The following is a 26,518-nucleotide window of genomic DNA, read 5'->3' on the forward strand; positions in this document are numbered from 1 at the left end:
ATCCAGGTGTGGGACATTGTGTCATAGGCCTTCTTGTAGTCAGTCCTGTCTAGGCGGTGCACAGGTTGGTCAGTCTGGTCTTGCAGTCTCAGGCGACTGCTCTGTCTACCAGGAGCTGCTGTTTTGCCCCAAAGATGAGTTTTGAATGTCCTTAAAGAAGCCTGGAGAACGATTCCAAAAGCGTGGTAAAAGAAATAACATGAAAGGTTGCCTAAGAGCGCATTGACTATGCAGAAGAATAAAGGCAGCCACACCAAATACTGATATTCAAGCTCATTACAACTGTACAAACTCTGTTTTACTTTATATATTGCATTTCCACTTGTGTTATCAAGTTCCAATAAATCACTGCATCTATTTCTCATTTTCCTAACAAAATGTAAAGAAATGACGGGTAAACCAGGACCTATACAGTTCTGTATGGGCAACAGTTCCTAAAAGGTAAATGAATGGGATTTATCAAGAAACAAAGACACTGTTTTGTTTCATTCATGTATTTAACAATTTTGTGTTATTTCCCTCTATTCACTTAAAAAAAGAAATCACTATTGTAAAACAAGCTACTACCACACTATTAACAGAATAATTAGAAGCATACCACCACTTATTTGCCCAGAATGAAAATTTTATTTTCTGATGCTTTTACTCTCTCTCTAAAACCCGCCCACACACACACACACACACACACACACACGCACACACGCACACACACACACACACACACACACACACACACACACACACAGGCCAATACAATGACCGTTAGGGTCTTTTGCAGCTGAATGCCGTGTCCTTTACAGAACCTAAGTGCTTTACATGCTGCCTCTGAAAGTTTTGTGCTACTAACAAAACCGTTTGCATGGTCTATTCAAACGAGCGCTACCACACATGCATGCACACAACTTCATAAGCAGACACACATGTACACACCAACATACACCTCACTCAAATTGAAAGCTTATGGCTTGTCTTCTTAGAGGGGCAATAAATACTTTGCGCCTGCTCCAACAGACAGCCCCTCTTTCAGAGGAGTCAGCCAGGCTGTGAAGAGACCAGTAAACAATGACTTCAACAAAACAACGATAGAATATCCTGCAATGCGCAAAGATTGTTTTTAAAGAAACTGATATTTGCAAAAAAATGTTGCACAAAGTTGAAGAAAAAAAAAGAAATATCAAACTTTATTGCACTAAACATTCAAAACCAGATACAGACACACACAGAGCACCACACAAAGAAGGAAGTGAACGCTTGCTGAAAGCTAAATTGAAACATCTTGCAGTCATGATGCCATGACTCGCCATTGTTTCTGGGCCCAAAGAGTTGTAACAGGAGAATAGGAGAAGTGAGGGGAGATGAAGGAACAAGGGGAGAAAGGAGGACCTTTCCACCCATTGGCAAGAGAAAGCGAGAGGAGACTGATATTAGGCGGTCTGTTTTGAAAACTGGTGGACACCCCTTTGCATATACACTCACTGTCTCTCTCTGCCTCATTCTCTCTTACCCACTTGCCCTCCTTCCACCCCCAGCCTCTCTCCCCACTCCTCCTTTCTCCTGCATCCCCCCTCCCTGGGAAAACAGGGACAACAAATTAGCCTTCTTTTCTCGGTTGGGCCCGGGGAGGAGGACACTTGGACAGCCCTCAGAGTGTCCGCCTGGAGTTCCCATGGACCCCTCTTGCCCCTTCCCCTTTCAGTCGGCAAGGAAGCAGTCATTGTGCCAGCACCTGTCTCTGAGGAAATTGGTAAAAGTGATGGCTTTGTTAGCCATCTCCATGGCAACCAGGAGAAAAGAGTGGGGCCTGCTAGCAGGGATTGGGGTAGAGACTGGGGTGGCGAGGAGAAAGAGTGGGAGCAGGAAGGAGGGAGTTAAGGGGTCTGACAATGGAGTAGCAGTTGCATCGCTCTGGCTTTGCCAGGGATCGATGTGAGGATGCTGTGATGTGCTGTGCGTCTTTGTGCGTGCGTGTATGCGCATGTGTTTGTGTGTGTCTATGAGCTCCCTCATCCCTGTGGGTGACACTGTGACATCCACCAGTGAAGCAAGGCATGACTGTGAATAGATTGAAAGCAACAAGGTCAGTCACATCATGTCCAGAGAAAATCCCCCTCAGAGCAGAAAACACACTTGTAATAATCAAACAGGGGTTTTCTTTTAAGTACAGCAGATCAATTCAACCTGAGTCTGAATGAAATGCTTTGAGGAAATTTATGATGCAAAATGATTGAAGTCAGTTTTAAACAGAGGAGATTTTAATTTGTTTTATTGACTTATATATTGTAATGCAGCAAAGAAGAAATTATTTGAATTTGTTTTGTTTAGAGTTTAGAGTCAGTTCAGTACATTGATAGCTGTGAATGAACAGGAAACACTGAGGCTCTCAGTTCTTGATCTAGAATTAAGCTTTCTTCTTTCTGGTGGAGATGCATCACTGCTTCATCTGAGAAGGTAGCAGCTGTCATGTTTCATTGATCAGATGCTGGTTGAAGTGCCTGGTTAGAATTAAGATAAAGTTAACTTTATATTGGCCAATGTAATATTATTATAACATTTAATCTTATGTAAATTACAGAAAGTCATAATGTGACAATTTAAGGCCATCAAGTTGCCCAAGTTTCCTTCATGTCAGGTGCAAACACAGTGACGTTCTTTTTTTAATTTTTATGGCAATACTTGCTTCCGACCAACAGATGGAGGTCATTCCCTGGCTCTAGTGGAAGAAGAAAGCCTGCAGCACAGTTTTATGTCCACAGTTTTAAGAGAGATCTAAAGACTTAATCATTCCTTATTTAATAGAATCTTCCCTGAAAGCTGTTTATATAAAACACATCCGGTGAGTTCAATGAGAATGATAGAGCAATCAAAAATGTAGCAATTACATGTATAAATTTTTTTAACTGACAATTTATAAGTTGAGGATCAGTTATGAGCTCTAAATGTAACTGGCTATCTCTGTTAACAGACTGGATCACTTATCCGGTCGTTAAGTGATGATGTGACGAATCCTACTTCCGGGTCTAAAGTAGTCTGCGTTTAATATGACTTTTGTGTTGTTAACATGTTTAATGTTTTGTATTTTCTTCTATTTGATCTCAAAAAGCTCCTAAAACAGTCAGTGATCACTGTTGACCTCCCTCGGCTTTTATTACCGCTAATCATTTATTTAAGCTCAGTTTTTAAAACCTTAGGATGTAACTAGTAGTGATGGGATTTCCGGCTCTTTTTAGAGAGCCGGCTCTTTCGGCTCGGCTCACTAAAAAGAGCCGGCTCTTTCGGCTCCGAACCGGCTCTTCAGGTTGTTTTGTTGCTTTAATTAATTTATTATTCACATATAATATAAAATTATGCACAAAAGGAATTACTAACGTAAAAAAGTGGTTTTATTTATATATGTTTATATATAAATATATGCGGTGGCCCCTAGAGACAAAATCCTCTATGCTGTTGCATGCTGGGGGAGCAGGCTGAGGGTCGCAGATGCCAACAGACTTAATAAACTAATCCGTAAGGCCAGCAATGTTGTGGGGATGGAGCTGGACACCCTCAAGGTGGTGTCGGAGAGGCGGATGCTGTCCAAGATAAAGACAATGTTGGATAACACCTCCCACCCTCTCCATGACATGCTGGTCAGTCACAGGAGCACGTTCAGTGAGAGACTGAGATTACCGAAAAGCACCACTGAACGACACAGGAAATCTTTCCTGCCTGTGGCCATCTCCCTGTACAACGCATCCACTTAACACACTGTTTACTGCTACAACTACACATGTTTCTTTTCCGACTATTTATTTATGAGTGACTTATGTATGTATGTATATATATGTATATATTGTACTATTCTTAGTGTATTGTCTGTCTTGTCTTAATGTTGGTTTAAAATGGAGCACTGTAACAAAAAATAATTTCCCCCAGGGATCAATAAAGTATTCTGATTCTGATTGATTCTGAAAACACGTACAAACTCCAAAACACATTTCTAGCATGAACTGAACTTCCAAAGCAGAGCTACTAGATCACTTAAATTACACAATTGAAAGCATGTGTGTATTGTTTGTGTATTTATACACAGGCACTCAAATATATTCAAATAATTTAAAAAAAAGTTCATCTACCTGTTACTATCACACACCAAATCCGGTCGTTGGGTACTTGCTGGATTGTGTAGCCACAAGATAACAAAAGCTAAACACTGCGCCCAGCATCCTGGAGCACTTCTGTTGTCTTTTGTAAGTGTTTTGAGTTTTTACGTGCTTCGGAGTTTGTACGTGTTTTTACGTGTTTTGGAGTTTTTACGTGTTTTGGAGTTTGTACATGCTTCAGAGTTCGTACGTGATTTGAAGTTTGTATGTGCTTTGTCTCTAGGGACCACTGTAAATATACTTTTATTTATTCACGCCACATAAAATGTAATAAATAAATCATATAATACAAAAATCAACTATTCACATTTCAACTTTTAACTATTTAAATTTTCAGCTGTTTCCTTTTACAAATTTAAAGTGAAAACAACACAAAACACTGCAAAACACAATTAAATATAAATTATAATATGAAAACAAAAAGAACATGCACATTCTGTCATATGGGCCCGCATGAATCCGCACTTTCTGAATCCTTTATCATCTGCAACCGAAAATAGTTGTGGATGATTACTATACCTTTCTAATGTGACGTTGTTGTCCCTGGCTCTCTTTCTCTCTCTCTGGCTCTGTTCCTGTGCTACTGAGTGTAACTACCGCCCCTCCCCCCTCTGCCCAGCGTAAAGCACAAGGCTCGCGTGCGGAGTGAAGCGGAAAAAAGTGCGAGACAGAGGCTGAGAGAAAAAAAAAAAAAAACCACGAGCCGTCACGGCTCGCGATAAGGAGCCGGCTCTCGTCGTTCACGTCAAAGAGCCGGCTCTAAGAGCCATTTCGTTAGCGAACGACCCATCACTAGTAACTACAGCCCAGCCCATGCAGCAGTATATGAATGACTAACCTCGTATTGTGGATGGATTATCTCAGTTGTTCTCCTGGCTGAAGTTTGGTCCTTTTACAGCATCCTGCCATGCAATTACATTTGTTCCTGAATCCTGACCACCGAGAACACTCACGTTAACTTTTATCGAGTGGAAAAAAAGTTAGCTTGTTTATATTATGCTAACATAGCTGTGTCGCTAGCGGTCAAGTAGCACATCATTATATACCAGCTAGCCAAACTTAAGTAATCCTACAAACGTCACTGCTGTTTAGTTTTCTGTCTTTATTTATGTTGGAAGTGATAACAGAGCTGTACGTTTTAATTTGTTTCCAAAACCCCGCAGTCAGGACATGCTATATTGTATTTAGATAGAAGCTAGCGAGCTAACTTCCTGCTAACTTCTAACTCCGTTAAATGTCATAAATTCCGTTTTCATGGATGCCTGGATGTTAAACTCAATTGTTACACCTGGTAGAGCAGAACGCTGATCATTTTATTAAAGATGAAAGACTTTAGACAGTTTTTCAACTCTCAGTAATGCCATAGTGATCGTTTGATATATGGACCTGCAGCAGAGTTTAGGCCCAGACACGGCTAGTGACGTCAGACTTAACGACCGGATTGGTAGTTAGTATAGGCCTACGACAACTTATTTAAAACAAACATTTATGAATATATTTGTGTGCTAGCATTTAATCATGTTGTGAACACCATAGTCACATATGCGGATTTGAAATCAATAGATATTTATAAATGAATCTAAATGAATGTAAGGTCCTCTCAGTTTGTGGATTGTGTATTTGTGTGTGAAAGGGTTTGTGTGTGACTAAACATCTGAACCCATGATTGATGAGACCACGGCTGAATATAAAGGCTGCACATCAAGAGTGGAGAGGAAACAACTACATTAGGGGTCAAGATCAGGAAACGGCTGTCATTCACAAAACCACAATGGTGAGTTTGAATCCCTCCCCACATCAGAGAAGGTCTGAGGCTGCTCAGCTGGTGTCTCATAAACTATTATCCAACAGAGGAAGAAAAATACTGGCTCTTGATGAGTCCCTCGCGATGCTGGACGGTCTGATCCACTTAAGGATGCACAGAAGCGTATCTGTTTCGTTACATCACATCAGAGTGATAGGAATGTAATTTTGAGTCTATAAATGGCAGTAGAGCCTTTATTTGGTGCAACATTGCCATTTTATACTTTCCCTCACAACTGAAAGTAAAGTTTTACGGGTAGTGTTGAAAATAATCGGCCTTGTGTACTGCTGCTGTCTGTGTGTGAGTGTCATTCCAAATGGCATCTGTGAATATTGCCAAATGGGAACCAAGTGAATGCAGTGGGTTTAGAAATGCCTCTAAAAGTGTCTTCGCTGCTGTCCAGCACTGTGATTTATCTCCTCTCCGATGTGAGGCTGCAATACCTTCACTGAAACAAAATACTCTAAACATCTGGAGCAGATGCTTTTACCTATCTCTGTGTGTGTGCATGTGTGTGTGTGTGTGCATATGTGTGAGCAGGCATGTGCACTATTTTTTTGATACAGAAAGCCCTGAAATGATACACAACCTCCCGTGCAGAATTGCAGGATTGCTGTTCCTTCCTCCTTCAATCTCCCACTGTCTGTATCATGCACATATATCCATACAGTTATATGGCCTTGTGTGTGGGCTAATCCATGCAAACACTAGTTATCCTTGAGCACACACATATGGGCAATCATTTAAAGTTACAATTTATTTGTCCACACTGGACAAATAAATTGGCACTGTTATTGGCAAAATACATTTTGTGCTATGGATATTTAGACATCCTGGATGTAGTGAAGCTCTTCAATAAATCTCTATATTTAAAATGGATAATAAGGATTTCACATTTCAGAAGTAATGACACCAACTTCATGGTGGCACTAGAGGGATGACTATTATGATTAATCCTCTAGGAACTGTGAAAACAAGCTCTTCAGATATATCTGCTCCAACTCAAGTGGTGGATCAAACTCTGAGAGACACATAAAGCCGTGCATCTGGAGTGCTAAAAAACAGAAAGAGCCAAAGATAACCATCACATAAAAGAGGAAAGACTCAAGATTACAGTTCCTTACTGGCACTGACACTTAGTGTGCTGGAAACAGCTGAATACCAACATGCTCCCGCGTTACTTGATGCAAATCGGGTTGAAAAACACAAAAACCAGACAGCGTACCATCAAAGGCTTCATTTAGTCACCTATAAAAACAAGTATAGGTAATGATGTGTCCAGTGGTACCAGTAGTATCATTTATATCAGCACTCATTTGCCCTTTCAGCGATATTTGTGTGTGTGGTCCTTTGTATGTGTGAAAATACCCACATCTATGTTTTTTTGCTCTATTTACTTGTATAATGGTCTCTAAATGCAAACAACTGTTTCCATGTATTTTATAGTGCCTGGTGTAACAGTTGTTTGGGGAGTTAACAGACATTTGTAAACTGCCAGAGAGGCATGGTGTGCTATTATGGCATTACTACTGTTTTACAGAATGAGACTGTAAAAATGGTCACACATTGCACATTCTTCAGTCCATAGGCTGTGAATCCATTGGCAGGGTATGCCCGTCAGTGTGCAAATGAAACAAATATGCAGGGCTGCTTTCTTGCATTTGTGAAATATTTCCAAAATTTGTCAGGGTCCTGGGACTGGGCGACCCAGGATCCCTGAGCAGTTATGTATTATATTATTATTATTATTATTATTATTATTATTATTATTATTATTATTATTATTATTATTATTATATGTATTTTGGTATTGCTGCTGCTCTCCTCCATGATTGTAGATGTGAGTGTGTGTGTTTATGTCTGCGGGGATGCTTGGAGGATGGAGCTCAGCCACCTGCAGGCCTGAGGGGTGTGGCCCTGCGGAAGGACTGGCCACACCCGAAGCCACACACCTGCCGCTGATCAGGGCTCGTCGGGGGAGCTACTTAGGAGAGTCTTGGAGCTCCCACCGACGCGGGATCATTGCATGAGACTCCACGTTAGTCGTCCTGTTACCGAGTTAGTGTGTGTATGCCCGCAAGTTGTATGTGTCCTGACGGCTGCGTCTTTTGTTTCCCGCAGGAGGAGCGTGGAAGACACGGGAGCAGCGAGCACCGGGGGGTGCTGACACGGGAGCGGAGAGCACAGAAACACGGACTATTCACGGGGAGACACGACACGGGAGTCTGGGAGAACACGGGGATTTATTGCTACGTTGTTTTTCACTTTGTAAATAAACACTGCCTATACATAGAGCACCGCGCCTGGGTCCTCCTTCCCCACTCCTTCCACGGTGTGCCATGCCATACCGTGACAAAATTAGAAACATTCTGTCTCAGACTGATGCTGAAAAACTTATTCGTGCATTTATTACTTCTGGGTTGGACTATTGTAATTCATTATTATCATGGTGTCCTAAAAACTCTTTGAAAAGCATTCAATTGATCTAAGATGCTGCAGTTAGAGTACTGACGGGGACATGAAAGAGAGAGCATATTTCTCCTATATTGGCTTCTCTTCACTGACTCTGTCTTAAATCAAGAATCACATTTAAAATCCTCACATTCAAGATCTCAAATAATCAGACCCCATCTTATCCTAAAGACCCCCTAGTACCGTGTCACCCCAATAGAGCACTTCGGTCTCAGACTGCGGGCTTACTTAGTTGTGGCTCAGGCAGAGCCTTCAGCTTTCAGGCCCCTCTTCTGTGAAACCAGGCCCCAGTTTGGATTTGGGAGGCAGACACCGTCTCTATTTTCAAGATTAGGTTCACCTTTTTCACTCACTATGTGTTTATACACCTCTCCACGTTTACTCTTTAGTTAATATTCATTTCTGGCTGCCTTCCAAGCACGTCTTTTGTCCTGTCTCTAGCCACAACTGGTCAAGGCACATGGCCTCCCCTCCCTGAGCCTGGCTCTACTGGACATTTCTTCCTGTTAAAAGGGAGTTTTTCCTTTCCACTGTCGCCAGGTGCTTGCTCAAAGAGGATCTGATTGTTGGGGTTTTCTCTTTATTACTGCAGGGTCTTACAATACAAAGCACCTTGAGGGGACTGTTGTTGTGAAGCAAATGAGCGTCACTGCAAAACCAATCACCCCCAGCTGTGTGTCTCTCCTTCAGTGGTTAGATCAAATAACTTACATAAAAAAGACGGAGCTACTGTGATGTCACTCATTGGTTTGTGGACTCCCATTTTGGTTAGAAACTTTGTGCCCATACTGTAGTGACTTTTCAGTCACAATGTTGCCACACTCTAAAACACACCCAGCTTTACTGAACATTGTAGACAAAGTATGACCATCATTTATTAAAATAACATCATGCTCTATTAAGAAACTTCCTATGGAGACTATAATCTATGGCTCCATAGGCTAGTGGTTGCTGGTGAGTTCCATATATATATATATATATATATATATATATATATATATATATATATATATATATATATATATATATATATATATATATATATATATTCTACTCACTTTTGAGCACTCAAAGGGGCTTTCTACTACAAGTCCCAATCACCCAATTACACGCACTGCTTTTAGCTGGACGTTAACACTATTATCTAACATTCACACACACAGTCCTATGAAAGCATCGTAGCTTGCCCAAGAATACTCCAACACATGGACAGGAAGCGCTAGGAACTGATCTACTAACCTTTTGATTGGTACACGACGTACTGTTCCTGAGCTACAGCCACCTCAGTCATATGAGTACTGGTCACGAGAAACAAAGCAAACCTTTAACACTCTTCTGCATTGCTTAACTTTTCAGATGGCAAAGCAATGTCCACCTTTGTTTACAGTATACAGGGAGTGCAGAATTATTAGGCAAGTTGTATTTTTGAGGAATAATTTTATCATTGAACAACAACCATGTTCTCAATGAACCCAAAAAAGTCATTAGTATCAAAGCTGAATGTTTTTGGAAGTAGTTTTTAGTTTGTTTGTAGTTTTAGCTATTTTAGGGGGATATCTGTGTGTGCAGGTGACTATTACTGTGCATAATTATTAGGCAACTTATCAAAAAACAAATATATACCCATTTCAATTATTTATTTTTACCAGTGAAACCAATATAACATCTCCACATTCACAAATATACATTTCTGACATTCAAAAACAAAAACAAAACAAATCAGCGACCAATATAGCCACCTTTCTTTGCAAGGACACTCAAAAGCCTGCCATCCATGGATTCTGTCAGTGTTTTGATCTGTTCACCATCAACATTGCGTGCAGCAGCAACCACAGCCTCCCAGACACTGTTCAGAGAGGTGTACTGTTTTCCCTCCTTGTAAATCTCACATTTGATGATGGACCACAGGTTCTCAATGGGGTTCAGATCAGGTGAACAAGGAGGCCATGTCATTAGTTTTTCTTCTTTTATACCCTTTCTTGCCAGCCATGCTGTGGAGTACTTGGACGCGTGTGATGGAGCATTGTCCTGCATGAAAATCATGTTTTTCTTGAAGGATGCAGACTTCTTCCTGTACCACTGCTTGAAGAAGGTGTCTTCCAGAAACTGGCAGTAGGACTGGGAGTTGAGCTTGACTCCATCCTCAACCCGAAAAGGCCCCACAAGCTCATCTTTGATGATACCAGCCCAAACCAGTACTCCACCTCCAACTTGCTGGCGTCTGAGTCGGACTGGAGCTCTCTGCCCATTACCAATCCAGCCACGGGCCCATCCATCTGGCCCATCAAGACTCACTCTCATTTCATCAGTCCATAAAACCTTAGAAAAATCAGTCTTGAGATATTTCTTGGCCCAGTCTTGACGTTTCAGCTTGTGTGTCTTGTTCAGTGGTGGTCGTCTTTCAGCCTTTCTTACCTTGGCCATGTCTCTGAGTATTGCACACCTTGTGCTTTTGGGCACTCCAGTGATGTTGCAGCTCTGAAATATGGCCAAACTGGTGGCAAGTGGCATCTTGGCAGCTGCACGCTTGACTTTTCTCAGTTCATGGGCAGTTATTTTGCGCCTTGGTTTTTCCACACGCTTCTTGCGACCCTGTTGACTATTTTGAATGAAATGCTTGATTGTTCGATGATCACGCTTCAGAAGCTTTGCAATTTTGAGACTGCTGCATCCCTCTGCAAGATATCTCACTATTTTTGACTTTTCTGAGCCTGTCAAGTCCTTCTTTTGACCCATTTTGCCAAAGGAAAGGAAGTTGCCTAATAATTATGCACACCCGATATAGGGTGTTGATGTCATTAGACCACACCCCTTCTCATTACAGAGATGCACATCACCTAATATGCTTAATTGGTAGTAGGCTTTCGAGCCTATACAGCTTGGAGTAAGACAACATGCATGAAGAGGATGATGTGGACAAAATACTCATTTACCTAATAATTGTGCACTCCCTGTATGGTGGCCCCATTAAGGCCATGGTGGGGACTTGAAACTTCCTACAATGGACTTTACTTCTCAGTACAAAGTGTTTGCACGTTGGAGCTCACTTGATTGTTGAGGCTTTCACCAGAGTATCGTAGGGTCTTTACACTGTGGTATAAAGTGGCTTGAGGTAACTGTTGCTGTGATTTGATGTTATATAAATGAACCTGAATTGAAGTGTCTTCGCGCCGTGCTGTTCTAGGACAGCCATTTTTAGGACATGAGACATATTTAACAAAAAAAGGTAAATGCTCATTAAACCTTTAGGCCAAACATTTAACCTGTTAAAGTTCATTTTGATTTGCTTTTTCTTAGACAAAGAAAAATATTTGAGACTTATGAATGCAAAACTGTGGGCAACTGCAACTAATCACATTAAAGCATTTTTTTATTGCTCTTGTGTATGACTGATTTTGTCAATTTGCAACTTGATCCCTGTGTATGACATTGCTACAATACTAGACTTTACAAGCACTCATATTGTTTAAGTCTTGGCCAGTACTAAGTGTATCTCTCTTATATTGTAGCTTTTTAATGGCTACATTTATTAGCAATTTAGTGAATTAGTAAATTTAGTGAATTCAGTAATTTAATGGATACAATAAAATACCCCAGACAGTGTTTTTTTCCTTAATTCTCTCTGCCTTGCTCCCATTTTCAAACACAAACACTAGTGTTTCTTGCTCTCCATTTCTACATCTCTCTGATCCTCTCTCTCTCACATACACACACACACACACACACACACACATTACTGGCGTGCTCAAACACCAGCAGACAAACACCTTAACCTCAAACCACACGCTAGGTGCAGACAGGACCACACATACTGTCTCACACACAAAATGTTTGGAATGCTATAAACATTTATTTCGGTTGAAAAGATGATTTTTGCAAGTGCGTGATGCATACATGTGGGTGTGCACGCATGTGTGTGTGTGTGCGTGTGTGTGTGTGTATGTCCTCTTTTTTTCTGCTGAACAGGAAGGCAACCAGGTCGAGAGAGATCAAACATGACCAAATATTTTGGGTGTGTTGTCCATAAAATGCGACAGGTTTATACATAAAAAGAGTTAAACCCATAGCTGAGTCATCGCTTACCCACAAAATGTTCCAAAAGAACAGCAAAGTGATTTATTAATTTTGTACATTTATGCTTTTGCTTTTTAGAATAGTTACAGAGTTAGGACTTGAAAACTGTGGGTGGGGGGGGTAAGTTGTAATTTATGATGGCGTGATTATTGTTCATCTGTTTGTTGCACATTTTGGTTATAATACTGTAGTCTATAAAAATCCATGTTTTTGCATTTAAATAATATATAACAAAACAAATTTCCCATGCGTGGGACTAATAAGGGTTATCTTATCGTAACACAGTTCAGCAGTGTAATGTAATGATCTGGTGTTCATCCCCAATATAAAGGTATCAATTAGACTGATTTGGAATGAATGATCTCTAAACAAAAGGTACAAAATGTTCCATATACTTTTGTTTTTATTGCTATAGAGTGTATATATAAAGGTGTGTGTGCATGTGTGTCTGTTCATGTTTGCCCTGTGTGGGTAACAGACCTCCCAGAAAGTCCATCAAACAGAACGTGGCCAAGCAAAGACACACACAGATGCAGAAAGCGAGCTGCAGTTCAGATGATATGGTCAAACTCTCTCTTTTCTTCTTGCAAAATCCTCCCTCTTCCATTAGCACTTTTCCTGTATAAGTCTATATTAATCTTCCTCTGTTACCACCTTAGTAGATCTTTAAAACAGTCTTCCTGTACAGCCTTTATCGCACGGAGACGCTCGAGAAAGGCCTTTACAAACTTGATAATGACAGCCTCTGCATTTGCAGCACGCTTTTTAAAAATATAATCATTTCACTTTTAACAGTTGAAGCTGCTGTACTCTGTTACCGAAGATCCAACATTTACCCTCAGATTCATGAAGACCACAACTATTTTCGATGTAATTTTCAGAAAAAAGGAATTGTCTTATAATTGAGTAAATACGGAGTCTAGTAATGGAAAATGTGGCCGAGCGATAGACAACAATTGCCAGTATTGTAGCTCAACAGGGAGGGATGCAAATGGATAACATACACAGTCAGATGGGTTATAGAGACCCTCAAACAGCATCTTACAGAGAAAAGTGCCAGCGCCCTGCAGCAGGGAGTTGTCCAGCTTTTCCCACTCTGGCTTCTCAAAACCCAACCCAGATATTTCCTGGTTCTGACACCAGCTTGGCTCTCAGATCCCTCCTGAAAGCAGAGAGAAACAAGAAAAGAATTACTCCAACTGTGTTCAAGTGAAAAGGAATGAATTTCAAAGGTCTAGTGACGCAGACTGTTGAATGTCAGGTGGGAAAAAAAAATGACATTTATTTGCGAATCCCCAAAAAACACACTTTATATCACAGTTGTTTGAAATATAACATTTCACAGCTGGTTTTGAGGCTGATGATGAACAAATTTGCATTCTGGGTTTCAGTCCAATAAAACAGTGACAATGGATCTTGTGAAGTATTTCATAACAAAAGGGAGGTTTTAGCATGCAATAAACTAAAGTGTATTCACAGTAAATTAGAAGAAAAAAAAACGAATCACATCAACGAAGGAATGTAAAACAGTTTTTGCATCTCTGCCACAGTGAGACATCTTAATCTTTGAACTGTGAGCATGTGCGTTCATCTCTGACACTGACTGGGCGAACGTGCCGGTTTTAGTTTCCATAGCAGTGGTAAGGGCCCCACAGAGCACTGGCCCTGGAAGTGGAGCAAACACAAACCACAGTGTGTGTGTGTGTGTGTGTGTGTGTGTGTGTGTGTGTGTGTGTGTGTGTGTGTGTGTGTGCGTGCGTGTGTGCGTGCGTGTGTGACTTTGTATGCTCTGCAGTACCCACCTCTAAACTCAGAGGGAGGCTTCAAACACACACACAAGCACACCCATGCATGTACACTCACACAGACTCTCGCCTTGGCTCTGTTCTCTCGCTGGGTGGTCTGTGCTACAAATGTTTATGATCTAAACCAAGCTAATCCAACTGGCTTGTTTCAGTGAACTGAGAATGATTTACAAGATGCTGCAACAGAGCCAAGGAGGGAGAGGAAATCAGAGGAAATCTTAGGGCTCCATTTCAAGTCACTCAACGATTAGACCTGCATGACTGTCTCCATGTCTGTTTGCATGCATATCCCCATCTGGTTCTGTCTCGGAGTTGTGGCATTCTGTTTTGGACCTTTTTTCATTTTGTCTTCCCCTAACCGCTCAGTCGGATGTCTTCATTTCTGACAAATAAAGCGTTTTTTTGAAAATATGCAAAATACATACGCACAGGGAATTTTTTTAATTTACATGTGATTCCTCTTTGTCTCATTTTTCAATTCTGTTTTCTTCTCCCTCGTTTTCCCCACATATATCAAAGAAGTCAAACTGTGATAAACAATGTGTCTCTGTAGGGCTCCTCCTTACAATGAACATGCTAAATGAAGAGAGAGATTGTTCAATAGCATTGTCGCTATGTGTATGGAAGGATATCCTTAGGGCAGTATATAATGACAAAGCCTATTAGAAACCTTTCTGCAAGCAAACCAGAGTTTTCTGAAAAGCTTCCCTTTTTCTATAGTCAGTCAAAGCTGCATTAAAAATAGAGAGATTAAAATCTTTAATAACCTTGAAAAGCAATAATATAAAGAAACATGAATATGAATGTGGAAGTATGGAAAGCATAAGCAAGAAACATTGATGTCTGAGGGGAGGAGGAGAGAAGCTGAGCCATGTAAAATCTTTGTACTTAATTACATTTTTTTTTAAGTAATACAGAACTTAGCATACAACACATGCACATCTCATCAACTGGCCAATCACACTGTCTGAGCAATCAGTTAGCATTAGCCAAGAAGTTATCTATTGCTATTAAAAACTAAAACACTTACCATTTATTCCAGAAGAGAGTTTTATGTAAACAAACACTTTTTTGTTTCCTCACAAAATTCCAAAGCTTTTACAACACAACATTATTATGAGAACAACACCATCACAAGGATTTCACATCCACTATACAGGAAAACTCAAGTAATGTGCAGATGACATCAAACAAAAAACTTCTATACTGACCCCGTTTTTTTATTATTATTATTATTATTATTATTATTATTACAAGAACAAACAAACAAACAAAAACCAACTTTGATATCCTTTTAGACATGTTTGCTTTCTTGCTGTTTGAGCTTTTCTTGTAACTAGCCAAGTTCTCTAATGTCTCACACACTTCAGTTCCCTGTGGTTAACCAGCTGAGTTAAGCAATCTTTGTGGTCTTTATTTGACTTTTACTGTGGCCTTTTTTTGTGGCACACACACCTTTATATATACACTCTAATTTTTCCCAGATTCCTTGATATGAACTGAGAAAGATGCCACCTGCCTTCTGACAACACCTTGCAGGCTTGAGAAGGTGAAGATGATAAACAGAAATGATCATATGTCCGTTAAAGTGTGTTTTATAAGATAAATAGCATATGGGATTGTTTGATTTTAGAGTTTATTCTTTTGTTATTTGTCTACATGGCTCTTCTGCACTGCTTCACAGACAGCAAATGCAGCTGGACACCCACTTTTTCAGCAATCACCATTCACGGTGGAGAAATTGCATTCAATAGTTTCAGCATTATGGTGTTTGGGCAACAACAGGCAGTCAGGCCTCTTCGTCTCTTTGTTGTTTTCTTTTTCTCTCCTTCTTCCCACCCTTCTCGTGCTTGCCTGGCTTTGAGCAGGCAGTAACGAGCAGTCAAGCTCATCTCCTGGCCAGAGCAAACAAAACCAGAGCCACATTCCCCAAGCTCAATTTGCTGTTACGTCTCAGCTCTGTGAATTGGGATTTTTCTAAGCTTTTGCTGTTTGGCTTCTGGCCGCTAACCTGCTCACATTTTTACAATGTGTGAACATTTGTAATTCCTTGTACCATAGCTTTAAAAAAAAAAAGAATATTCTTTATCTGTTTAATAATGTAAAACAATTATCATCATCATCACTCGGAAAATTAATTTAGTATAAATCATAGTTTAGCTTGCCAGCATGATGATATTATACCCTAGCAGAGTGAAGATTTTTTTTCTTTTTAAACAGATCTGTCCTTCTCAACCACACCTATTCCTCCTTTTCCCCTTGTCTGTAAAAAACTTTAGTCTATGACAAATCATGGTCTAGTTTTTCTTCTATTCTCTGATCGGAACCATACTACAGAGGAAGTAGTTTCCCGCACGGACGTATTTCACTAAAGGCACGCAGGTGTCATCATTAAAATGCTAGTTGCTTAGCGTCTTTTGCGTAATTACTGTTAAATTATTTGGCGAGAAATCTAATATCTGTTATTTACTTGTATTTAAGTTACCTGTCGGTTTTCAGAAACGTGTCCGGTTGGTTGTAATCTATCTCTAAAAAAGCGGCATCGTTTACTGCTCGTTGCTAGTCCTTAGCCGAGTGCTAACAACACTGACGGCAAGTTACATGCGTCTAGCACCGCTGTCATTTCCAGGCAGCCGAACAGCTCGGAGGGATTCTGACAGGTAGGTAAAGTTTTATATCTCAGTGCTTCGGCTTTGAATTAATTCTTAAAGCATGGGTGTGCTCTCGGTCAACAGGGTATGTCCTGAGCACACATGCCAGTTTGACGCTAGTGGTTACTACAGCGATGACATGATGTCTGTTGGATATAAACGTTCAGGAGAGCAGGCGCTGTGTGAAGCACACGCTGTACTGAGACTAAGAAAGCTGTGACTGTGGGAGTCAAATAACTGCGTGATTTTAGATGTCATATTTCATCATGATAAACACAATATGCAGATTCATCCTCTTTTTCCTCATTTTCAGCCATAGGTGCCGTACGTTACAATAAAGCACAGGCATCTTTGTTTACATACAATGAAGCACAGTTGTGCAAACTTGTTGGTGATGCACTGGTATCATAGTGTTGAAGGTCGATACCACTGAATGCTTGGGGGAGAAAAAGACACTAGGAGTCTATTCAACAAGTATTAAGCTGTGCATGCTCTTGGTATGAAGGTGAATGAAACAGATTGTGTGCTGCCAGTAGGGCTGGGCGGTATAACTTCAAAATCAAATCACAGTATTTCAGTGAAACTTGCAATAACAGTATTACTGATGATATAGAAAAGAATTCTGAACAAGATTTTAGTGATGCTTGCAGGCATCAGCATCACTGTAAATAAAGTGTATTTTCCATTCTTCTTTTCCATTGATGAAACACTAATTTAAATTCAGTTCAATTTTATTTATATAGTATCAAATCTCAGCAACAGTTGCCTCAAGGTGCTTTATATTTTAAGGTAAAGACCCAACAATAATGCTGATTGAAGTATGAATCTATTCGGTTACCAGAAGTACCAGCACGATACTGAAGTAGTGATTACATAGCATTACATTCTTGGATGTTGTATGTTGGTTCAACAGCCTTTTAACCAGCTGCTTAAAGTCCTGCTTATTCCACTATATAACCACATATGTAATTTCCATCCACTGTTTGTTCTCCCTGGCATTTAGAGAACAGCTAGTGGTCCTCGGTGGAGCCATTTGTTTACATTTGCACTGTATCTTCTACTTTATAGCCTGGTTGTACAATGTGTGGCCATGTGTATTTCCTCCAAGTGCTGAAATATGTTTGTTGTTTTCGCTTTTAGTGGGAACTACGATATTTTATTAGTATGGTTTTTGTTTATAATAAACCGTCATTGATTCTCACTCTCTGAGATGCCTAGTCTTGTCCCATTGTCGTCGTGTGCACTAGGGAATGTAAATGCATGGCGTTGCTATAGCAAGAAACTTGCGATAAGACATTTTTGTATTGTGTGAAATTTATACTGGTATTATTGTGGTTGTTTTGATGTGGCACTGCCTTAGTTGCCAGCATGATCATGACATTCAGAAATGTTAGAAGCTAACTCCTGTGCTCATCCATCAGCAACGAGATCTCATTAGTGACATCAAGCCAATACCATGAAAGACAGAAAAACACAGTTCTTGATGATCATAATGATGATACTAGTATTTTAGGGAATTCACAGTTTCAGTCTTTTGAGTAGGAGTCCACTGATCCCTAACATTAATGTCCTGACTTTGTAAAATAAAATCCGTCTAGCATCACTGTTCAGTCACACAGGCTTGAGAGTAAATGAATCATAGAGAGCTTGTCAGTTGTGTCAGTTCACGTGACCACAAATTGCAATTTCACAAACTACTAAACATCTGAAGCAGGTCTGGAATGCCTCTAAACTGCTAACCTTCTGTCATTAGCTTCCTGTGCTAGCCAGCTGGGGCCTCTGTGTGGAGTTTTCATGTTCTCTGTGTTCCTCCCACAGTCTGAAGATATTCATGGGGTTAGCTTAATTGGTTTTTGTAAATTGACGATAGATGTGGATGTGAGCATTATCGATTGTCTGTCTGTGTTAGCCTTCTGTTAGACTGGCCACCTGCAATCTTGGCTGGTGTGAGCTAAGACTTTTTGAATACGGTAAACAGGGTAGAGCAGAGGGAGTGTCACTTGGAAGACTGATTGGAGTATATAGCTGAGGCACACAGCATCATCAGTATGTTATATGTGTACATTGAACACACTTTATTTAAAATGAACATAACAGTAGCATTAAATGCATTTAAAAACTAGTAATTAAAGTAATAAAAAGACTTACTTCTTTAACAAGGATCTGTTTGTGCTCTTGTGCATGAACTATATTGAACTGATGTACAATAGCCCATTTACCCATGGTGTCCATTTACATTTAGGAACTCACATTATTGCTAATATGAACATAATTTACTCTTTGTGCTTTTATATACTATTTTACAGAGTATTATACACAAATATTATCGACAGTATTTTAGTGCTGTATTAATTTGTTGAAGTACTAAGTCTACACCTGTGGTCAGTACTGTATGTTATACGTTTTCATTTACAATGTCCCCTCCTCTCTTAGCCATCTGCAGCAGACATGGAGCTCCAAGCGGTGCTGATGGCGGCGGGTGGGGGTTCTCGTATGACTGATCTGACATACAACACCCCCAAAGCTATGCTGCCTGTTGGCAACAAGCCCCTTATGTGGTATCCCCTTAACCTTCTGGAGAAGGTGGGATTTGAAGGTGAGAGCTAGCAATAAATATAATGCTTCTTTATCTCTTGGTTCAGCTATTATTTCAGCTGATACTGAATATTAGAAATATTATTCAGAGGTCTGGGTGTCCATAATATGTGAAAATATTTGTTGCTTTATAGGTCATCTTAAGTTATAAAATCAGGTCTGATATTGTAGCGTACAGCTCACATCAACTGTATTTGTTGCATGTAAGCTTTGTGTAAGTGGTAGCGGGGGAGAAGTCTTAAAGTTAGGGCTAAGTCATTCTTGGTTTCCACATAAAATGTAAAGAAGCAAAAATCCTGCCAGTAAGTTTATGTGGCCCACTTGGAAAGTCTGGAACAAAAAGTGGAAACTCAGACCTATAAGAAAAATAGTTTCACCTCCTATTATAACTGAGGACTCCTTTTTTTCATGTTAGTACTGTCAGGATTAAATTACAGATACAAAAACTGATGTAGAAACTGTGAGCACTCTTAAAGGGAGAGAGTTATTTGTGCAGTGACATAATGAAGAGAGAATGTCAGCGGAGGTCATAAAAATGGTTTTATGATTACAATCATGTCAACTGTGACTTATAAAATGATATTTCTTTCATTGCTGGTTCATCATTTGGAGTGTTAAAGCCAGGCAGAATCCAGGGAAGTGCAAACTATAGCTGTGTGTTTAATAAATTATCTGTTTTGGGGGATAAGCAATAATTTGCAATACTAGACTTTAAGCAAGATCTATCCTACACAAGTAGTTGTTGACCAACTACTTGGACTCTAAATTCTGGGGAGTTAAAACTGGTTAGATGTTTTTCACCATTGTTAAAACATTCAAAATACCTAAAAGAAACAACAAGTTACTTTAAAATGTGTTATGCTTTTCAAACTCTAAATATGTAAAAGCGAAGCCAGTTGTAATTCTTTATTCTCTTTAAGGTCAGTGAAAGTTTTGCTTTTGTTTGGCACTGAAATCCTCAGTTAACACCATTACAAATATTTTACATTGAGTCAGATTTTGCTCTGGTCTGTTTTAGTTGTACTTCCATCAGCTTGTCAACTTGACATTGTCAGCATGTCAGGTGTGCATTTCCTCACTATTTTTTTTACAGTCAAGTTTTCTGACTCTTGTGCAGCAGCATGCAGTGGGGCTCAGAAAGCCTGACCTTCTAAAGTATTTATTTATTTATTTTTGGCAATATGCTGTTCATTACAAAAGCCTGTGCTAGGTTAAATAAAAGTTGCTTTCTATACATAATCATTCTGTGTGGCCAGCAGTTTACAGTGTGCATTTTCCTAGCCAAATCTGTGCAATTAGGTTTTACTAGGCTGACACAGCTAGAGTGAGCAAATGCCCGGTATAAACCATTTAATGCAGGCAAGGCTAATTAAACTAGACTGATTCTACAACATTTTAGATTCGTAAAGTGGTCTAGTACTGTTCCTACCAACTTTATAAAAAACACAAAAGTGGCTTATTTGAAGCTCACAACATATTATAGCCATGTAAGCATCTGCTGTGGCTTGTCTCCTTTTTTATGAAGGTAAGATAATCAAAGGGATACTTTTGTGAACTGTGTTTTCAGAGGTGATAGTGATCACTACCAAAGAGGTCCAGAAGGCGATGAGCACAGACCTTAAAATAAAGGATGTGAAGATGAAACTGGATGTGGTTTCTATCCAGGAAGATGGCGACATGGGTACCGCTGATGCTCTCAGACACATCCAGCCAAAGATCAAGGTGCATATGTATTTGTGGGTGTTTTTTGGGGGGGAGGGGGCGGCATATTTACTCTCAATCTCTTGGACCTTTATTTGCTATGTATGGAAAATAAGTATGAATTAGATCAGACTGAATTAATGAAAGGGTTACACTAAAGGCCTCAGTCACAAGGGTCCGGAGCACCTTTTTAAAATGTTTTGTTTGCAGTGATAAGGCACAACATTTATACATTACTTTGAAGGTGAATAGCTTACATTTCCATCATATTTTTCACAGTTTCATTATCACTCTGCAACTACGGGGCTAGTGTTTGCAGACAAGTCGTTGTCTGAAATTGTGGGCAACTGCGGAACCTGGTATAGCACCCATTTGCAAGCGACTCCCAGCAACCTCTAGCAACCATTTCCCAAATGGTGGAAGAATAAACTATTTTTCCCTAGCAACTGGTTACTAGTTTCCAGTTTCTAGTCCTGCATGACTGCGACTATCCTAACACTTGTTCCAGTGTCTACAAAAATATAGGATACTGTTTGCAGTGTTTTTTTAACAAAATATTATGGTTAAATTGTTTATTTGCAGGAAGCATTGGTTTGAGTTTTGCTTTATTATGCAGTGCCAGTAAAGAGTTGCATGTTGCATCCACAGACACTGCATGTTGCATGTTCTGCTCTGTAATACCATTCTCCATTGCTCTGATTGACAGTGTTTTGTAGGGAGTTTTTTTTATTTATTTATAAATTTTTATTCTGTTTAATGTCACAGCCATACAAAGAATTGCAGAAAGGTTTTAGGTAAGGTAAAAAATTGACAAAGATTGCGGGGGAAGTTTAGGTGGACATTCACTAGGGCTGCCACAATTAGTCGACTATCAAAATCGTCGACGACTAATTTAATAGTCAACGCGTCGTTTGAAGCTTTGTAACATCCCAAAAGCGCAGGGATAACTAGTAGGATTTAAGAGTGTAATAGCGGACTGAAACAGAAGATGGCAGCACTGCATTTACAAGGATGTCAGCTGCCGTTAAACCCCGAAGAAGAAGAAGCTCTGTCCCAGAATTCAAAGCGTGGCCCAGCTCAGTTTCCAACAATGACGGCAGCTAGTTAGTTTTAATATTACTCTTATTATTCTTTCTGGGTCACAAAATAAACGTGTAGCCGTGTAAACCTCAAATATCTGCTCAGTTTATCAAGACACCACATATTTTCAAAAGCGCTCCGACGTTTTCGGAGACGTCTGTTACCCACCAGCTCGATAGCTAGCTGGGGTTCAAGGCTCACTAGAGCCGGTGAGAACACCGGAGTCCTGGCAAATCGTTTTCAAACCCACCGCCGTCTTTCGCTACTCAGGTTAAACATATATAAGTCACTTAGATAACTTAAAAATGTTATTGTTTGGCTTTTTTTAGTATTTTATTTGTTCCTGAGTAAATCGGTTTGGCTGAGATTAAAGTTATAGTTTTTACACAGCTGAATAAACGTCAAGCAGACAACTGATTATCAGAAGTGTGAGATGCTCCAGAATATACTCCAGTGTCCTGTTATATTTTAGATATCAAGGAGCAGACGGCTGAGTTTATTAAACTCCACCGAAACAATCTGCAAATTTCATTAAAATGTAATAAACTATCATCTTGTCTTTATTTTTAGTTAGCACATACCTTAAACACTTAAAGCTGTAAGCTAATGATAGTTATATAAGAGCAGATGCATGCTGGTGTAATAAGCTGTACGTTGTATGTCCAATGGATGCATGATCTGATTAGTTGACTAATCGCAAAAATAATCGGTGACTAGTCGACTATCAAAATAATCGGTGACTAGTCGACTATCAAAATAACCATTTGTGGCAGCCCTAACGTTCACACTGCTGGGCTGACCACCGATCCATGCCTTTTCCTGCTTTGAATGGCCAAGGCCGCCGAGGTACCTCATTGCACATTTTTAAAATACACACAAACATTCACAGGCACACACGTGTACATATGCTGTCTTGGTATCCATGACCCCCAACTGCAATTTCCATACCCCCCTCTATATCCTGCCTGCTGATCCCTCCATCCCTCCCTTCATCCGATTCACTCTAAACAGATGAGGTCATGGTTAAGACTCAAACTCCTTGTGCTGCCAGTTTACCCAGTGCACCATTTATTCTCATGCAGCAGTCATGCACATCTGTGCAACATTTGTGTTTGGGTATGTAAGGGTGTATGGTGACCCTGTGTATATGCCATTGTACTGACTGGCCCCTTGTGTCCATGAAGACATGTTTATATGAGTTTAGGGTTAGTTTGGGGTTAGGGTTGGCCGCTGATGTGTTTCAAAAGCAATTTCTCTTGTTTATTGTTTTACTATCAAAGAATTGTATACCACTGGCTTAGTTAGAAATGTCAGTTTTAAGAATCACAATTAATTCAGACTCATCAAATCTTAAATGAAGGTGATACTATGAATGCTTTTGAGTAATTAATTCATTGTGATTCATGCGTATGTCAATAATTTAAGGTTTTATGGTTGTTTTCAGGCTTTCAGCCAATACATATTTACAGTAATGCTATATGAAATCAGCAAGGCAAATAGTGCTGATCTACGGTACTGTCTGACTCAAACATTTACAAGAAAAGACACATTTTTGGCAGTTACAGAAATGCAGTCCAAACATTTTGCCATACAAAATTAACTTTTGCATCCAGTCACATCTTTATTTAATCAAGACGAGTTTTTGTTGGTATATTTTTTTAATTATATTATGATCTGAACCAAGTGTTGGTAGGTGATTGGCCAGAAGATCATGACTTTTTTTTTCTGGCACAATCACAATTCTTGATCTGGATTGTGATTCTGGTCAGGGGTTTGATCTAGGGCTGAACGATTATGGAAAATAATCTAATTGCGATTTTTTGCCCCAATATTGCGATTGCGATGCGATATGCGATTATTTTTTAAGGTCTTTGTCTTCTGTATTATTAAACAAAGACAAGTAATACATCATATAGTATGGCCAATACTATATTACATTAATTTTAAACTGTTCTTTCCTGGAAGACAGACCTCTGTTATGATGACATGAGGTGATGCATGAATTGATGACTGACATTTTTATTTAACTTCTTCAATCACAACAGTATATTTGAACATACACAATAGTTTATTTTTAGCTTACAAACATCTGAGCATAAAGTGCTGACAAGGAACCCTGGTGTAAACATTAAAATGAAAGTCAGTACAATGTGCAGATTGCAGAAATATACATAAAAAAAATCAGTGGCTTTACCACACTCAGTTTTTCGACATCTGTGAACTACTAGACAGTCATTCAATTAAAAAATAATATTAAATAAATAAAACTAATAAATAAAAAATACACACATCTTACTGATCTTTGTAGTCAGTAACATTACACATAAAGTGCAAACATAATAGCAATTGTATAAACACACACACAAACACGCCTTTAAAATTTAAAGGCGTGAAATTGGACGGTCTAGTTCTGATTAGCGTCACCGCTGTCTCGGTGGAGTTTAATAAACTCGGCCGTCTGCTTCTTGCTATCTAAAATATAACCAGACACTGGTGTAAATTCTCGACTGTCTCATACTTCTGTTTAATAAGTTTTCTGTTTGACGTTTAGTCAGCTGTGTGAAAACCAAGGAGGAACCCACCCGGGGGATTAATAAAGTTTTATTTTATCTAATCTAATAACTTTAATCTCAGCCAAACCGATTTACTCACAAACAAACAAAACACTGAAAAAAGCCCAACAATAACATTTTTAGGTTGTCTAAGTGACTTATATATTACGTTTAACCCGAGCAGCGAAACTCCGCGGTGATCTGAAAATGATGTGCCGGGAGTTGTGCCGTTCTCGGCCGCATCAGTAACCCTCGAGCTCCCGGCTAGCTGTCGAGCTGGTGGGTAGCAGACGCCTCTGAAAACGTCGAAGCACTTTTGCAAATATGGGATATCTTGATAAACCGAGCAGATATTTGATGTTTACACAACTACTTTCTCGCCTGAAAATATGTTAAAAGTTTATTTTGTGACCCTGAAAGATTAGTATGAGTAATTTTAAAACTTAGTAGCGGCCGCCATTGCTGGAAACTGGAGTTTGGCTGGGCCGCGCTATGAATTCTGGGATATGGTAGTAATTTGGACAGCCTTCGGTGCGTCGCTGTGACGTAATCGGTCTACAAATGCGGCCTCAGGAGGATGCAGCCCATGAATTTGGACATGTCCAGAGTATAATCGCAGCCTTTGCGGTTAGAAAATTGCACTTGATCATGTCGCGATATTATCGCAAATGCGATATATCGTTCAGCCCTAGTTTGATCCCTCGCTCCTCCTTTTTGGCAAATTCCCAAAGAGTGTGTATGTGCAGGTGGGTGAATGTGTTTGCTTGATACTTAGAAAGGCATACGAGTGTAGCTTGTAGTAAAAAGCTAGATTATTAGAAGAGTCAACTAATTTCACAATACCAGAACCACTTAATTATCAACATATAGAAAAGAGGAACAATCTGAAACAATATCGCCCACCCTTAATCTTAAAAGGAAGAAAAACCACAGGATCCTAATATTTCCAGGAATTTCCATTCCCAACACTAAGCATCATTACATGCTACATTCCTACTGGATGATAAGTAGATGTAGGGCGTAGTAGGGTTGTCAAAAAAATCAATTCTCAGATACTAAAAATTACTATCAAATTACTCATTTGTATCAGTATCATTACCACCAGTGCAGTCTTTGCCTCCTCTAGTTGACACACTTCACCCAGCACCTCTCCTCACTAGCAGCTGAAATATTTGACATTAGCAACACTGGACAACTTTATTTAGATTAATTTAGAGGGTTTTTTTAGCCTTTTTTCGTGACAGGAGACTAGAGTAGTAAGGAAAGGAGGGAGAAAGCATGGACATGCAGGAAATGGCACAGGGTGGACTCTGCAGAAGCCTTTAGGCATTTGGTTTGACTGTTCAACCCAATGAGTTATACCAGCACCCCAAGACTGAACAAGTCTTTACAAAGAGTAAAGTATTACATACTCATAAACGTTAGCCTGACTGACACACACACATTAACGTTAGTCATTTAACTATAAGCAGTTCCTCACAGTTCCTATATTAGCCATGTGTTATTAAGTTGGTAAAGTTTGTATTGTTCTAATCTTTTTCCCCCTGTGCTTTTTTTTTTTTTTTTACACTGCATTTCGGTAAGTTTGACATTCTAGTATTTTGATAACCCTAGCAGGCTATAGTTTCAGTTACAATGTGAGTTG

The 26,518-nt window shown here is 39.6% G+C and overlaps 1 protein-coding gene across 1 annotated transcript in view; it reads left to right on the plus strand.

Annotated features, from left to right (window-relative positions):
• The first annotated feature begins 16,616 nt into the window (after nt 1-16,616).
• eif2b3 (eukaryotic translation initiation factor 2B, subunit 3 gamma) overlaps nt 16,617-26,518 on the plus strand; it is a 35,187-nt gene continuing 25,285 nt past the window's right edge. The window contains exons 1-3 of the mRNA XM_026148974.1: nt 16,617-16,954; nt 19,379-19,541; nt 21,108-21,262. Coding sequence (XP_026004759.1) covers nt 19,394-19,541; nt 21,108-21,262 — 303 coding nt within the window. The 5' untranslated portion in view covers nt 16,617-16,954; nt 19,379-19,393. The remainder of the gene's footprint in view (nt 16,955-19,378; nt 19,542-21,107; nt 21,263-26,518) is intronic.

This window comes from Astatotilapia calliptera, chromosome 18 (genome assembly GCF_900246225.1).
Source record: "Astatotilapia calliptera chromosome 18, fAstCal1.2, whole genome shotgun sequence".
Lineage (NCBI taxonomy): Eukaryota > Metazoa > Chordata > Actinopteri > Cichliformes > Cichlidae > Astatotilapia > Astatotilapia calliptera.